The following is a 945-nucleotide window of genomic DNA, read 5'->3' as shown; positions in this document are numbered from 1 at the left end:
TGGCTTTACACCCGGAGGTTCAGGACAAGGTAGGGAATACTAAGATGATGACTTTATTTTGTCGATGATACTTTAGTTTGTAGGATTTTTAATGAAAGGACATCACCTTATGATACTAAACCTAATCAAGAAATTATTTAGGCTGACAAATGTGAAAATGTTATTAGTTATTACCTACATCTGCATATTCTTCGAGGAGACCAATATTCTTGTGGACAAATTTCGGCCTCTCATGGAGAAAGGAGAAAGTTTCTATCCCGGTACAATGCTCAACTTGGCAACATTTGACATGGTTATCAGAAGTACACTGGGGGAGAATCCCAAAGCTCAAGACTTCAATGATCATCCTGTAGTCGAAGCCATGAATAAAATTACAGAAGTGCGTTTCTTTTCTGGAGTTCTTTGCTCCACGTCTAAAAGAAGGCATTGGTTTTATGTAAGACAGCTAGAAAATCGGTTTATGTGGAAATGATCATCAAGGAATCTCTCAGACTTTATCCTCCTGTACCAGTAGTGGGTCGTCAGATCATTACTGATGAAAGATACGAAGGCGAAGATTTGGAATTACCTCGGGGTAAGTAAAATAGAGGGTTGTGGCTGTCTCAATAAGGTTTTGTCTTTAGGAATTGATTAAGTAAAACTTTGATGAGTTGTGATTTGGAACAGAGTATTCAACAAAATCTTTGTTTTGCCATAACTTTCGAACCGTTTGTCCGATATTGATTAAATTTAATTTGGACCTATTTTCTGAAATTTTTACAGTTCACTAAACAACTAGTAACCCGCTATTCTTTAATCCCCTTTCCAGGAGCTTCCATGATTGTCAACATTTACACGCTTCATCGAGACTCTACTTACTATCCTGAACCAAACAAATTCGATCCAGATAGATTTTTACCCGGAGAAGCCGCCAAGAGACCAGTAGGATCTTACGTGCCATTCCTG

General features: G+C 38.1%; 1 protein-coding gene across 1 annotated transcript; it reads left to right on the top strand.

Moving 5' to 3' along the window:
- Positions 1-157: 157 nt before the first annotated feature.
- LOC103523314 (cytochrome P450 4C1-like) lies at positions 158-939 on the top strand (the record flags this gene model as incomplete). Its single annotated transcript, XM_008488371.1, has 3 exons — positions 158-379; positions 442-574; positions 809-939. Coding segments are annotated over exons 1-3 (486 nt in total), but the record flags the coding sequence as incomplete, so codon positions are not given.
- Between the last annotated feature and the right edge of the window lie 6 nt (positions 940-945).

Source organism: Diaphorina citri, unplaced genomic scaffold (assembly GCF_000475195.1).
Source record: "Diaphorina citri unplaced genomic scaffold, Diaci psyllid genome assembly version 1.1 scaffold19428, whole genome shotgun sequence".
NCBI classification, from domain to species: domain Eukaryota; kingdom Metazoa; phylum Arthropoda; class Insecta; order Hemiptera; family Psyllidae; genus Diaphorina; species Diaphorina citri.
The sequence above is the reverse complement of the archived record's forward strand: the minus strand, read 5'-3'. Positions and strand labels throughout refer to the sequence as shown.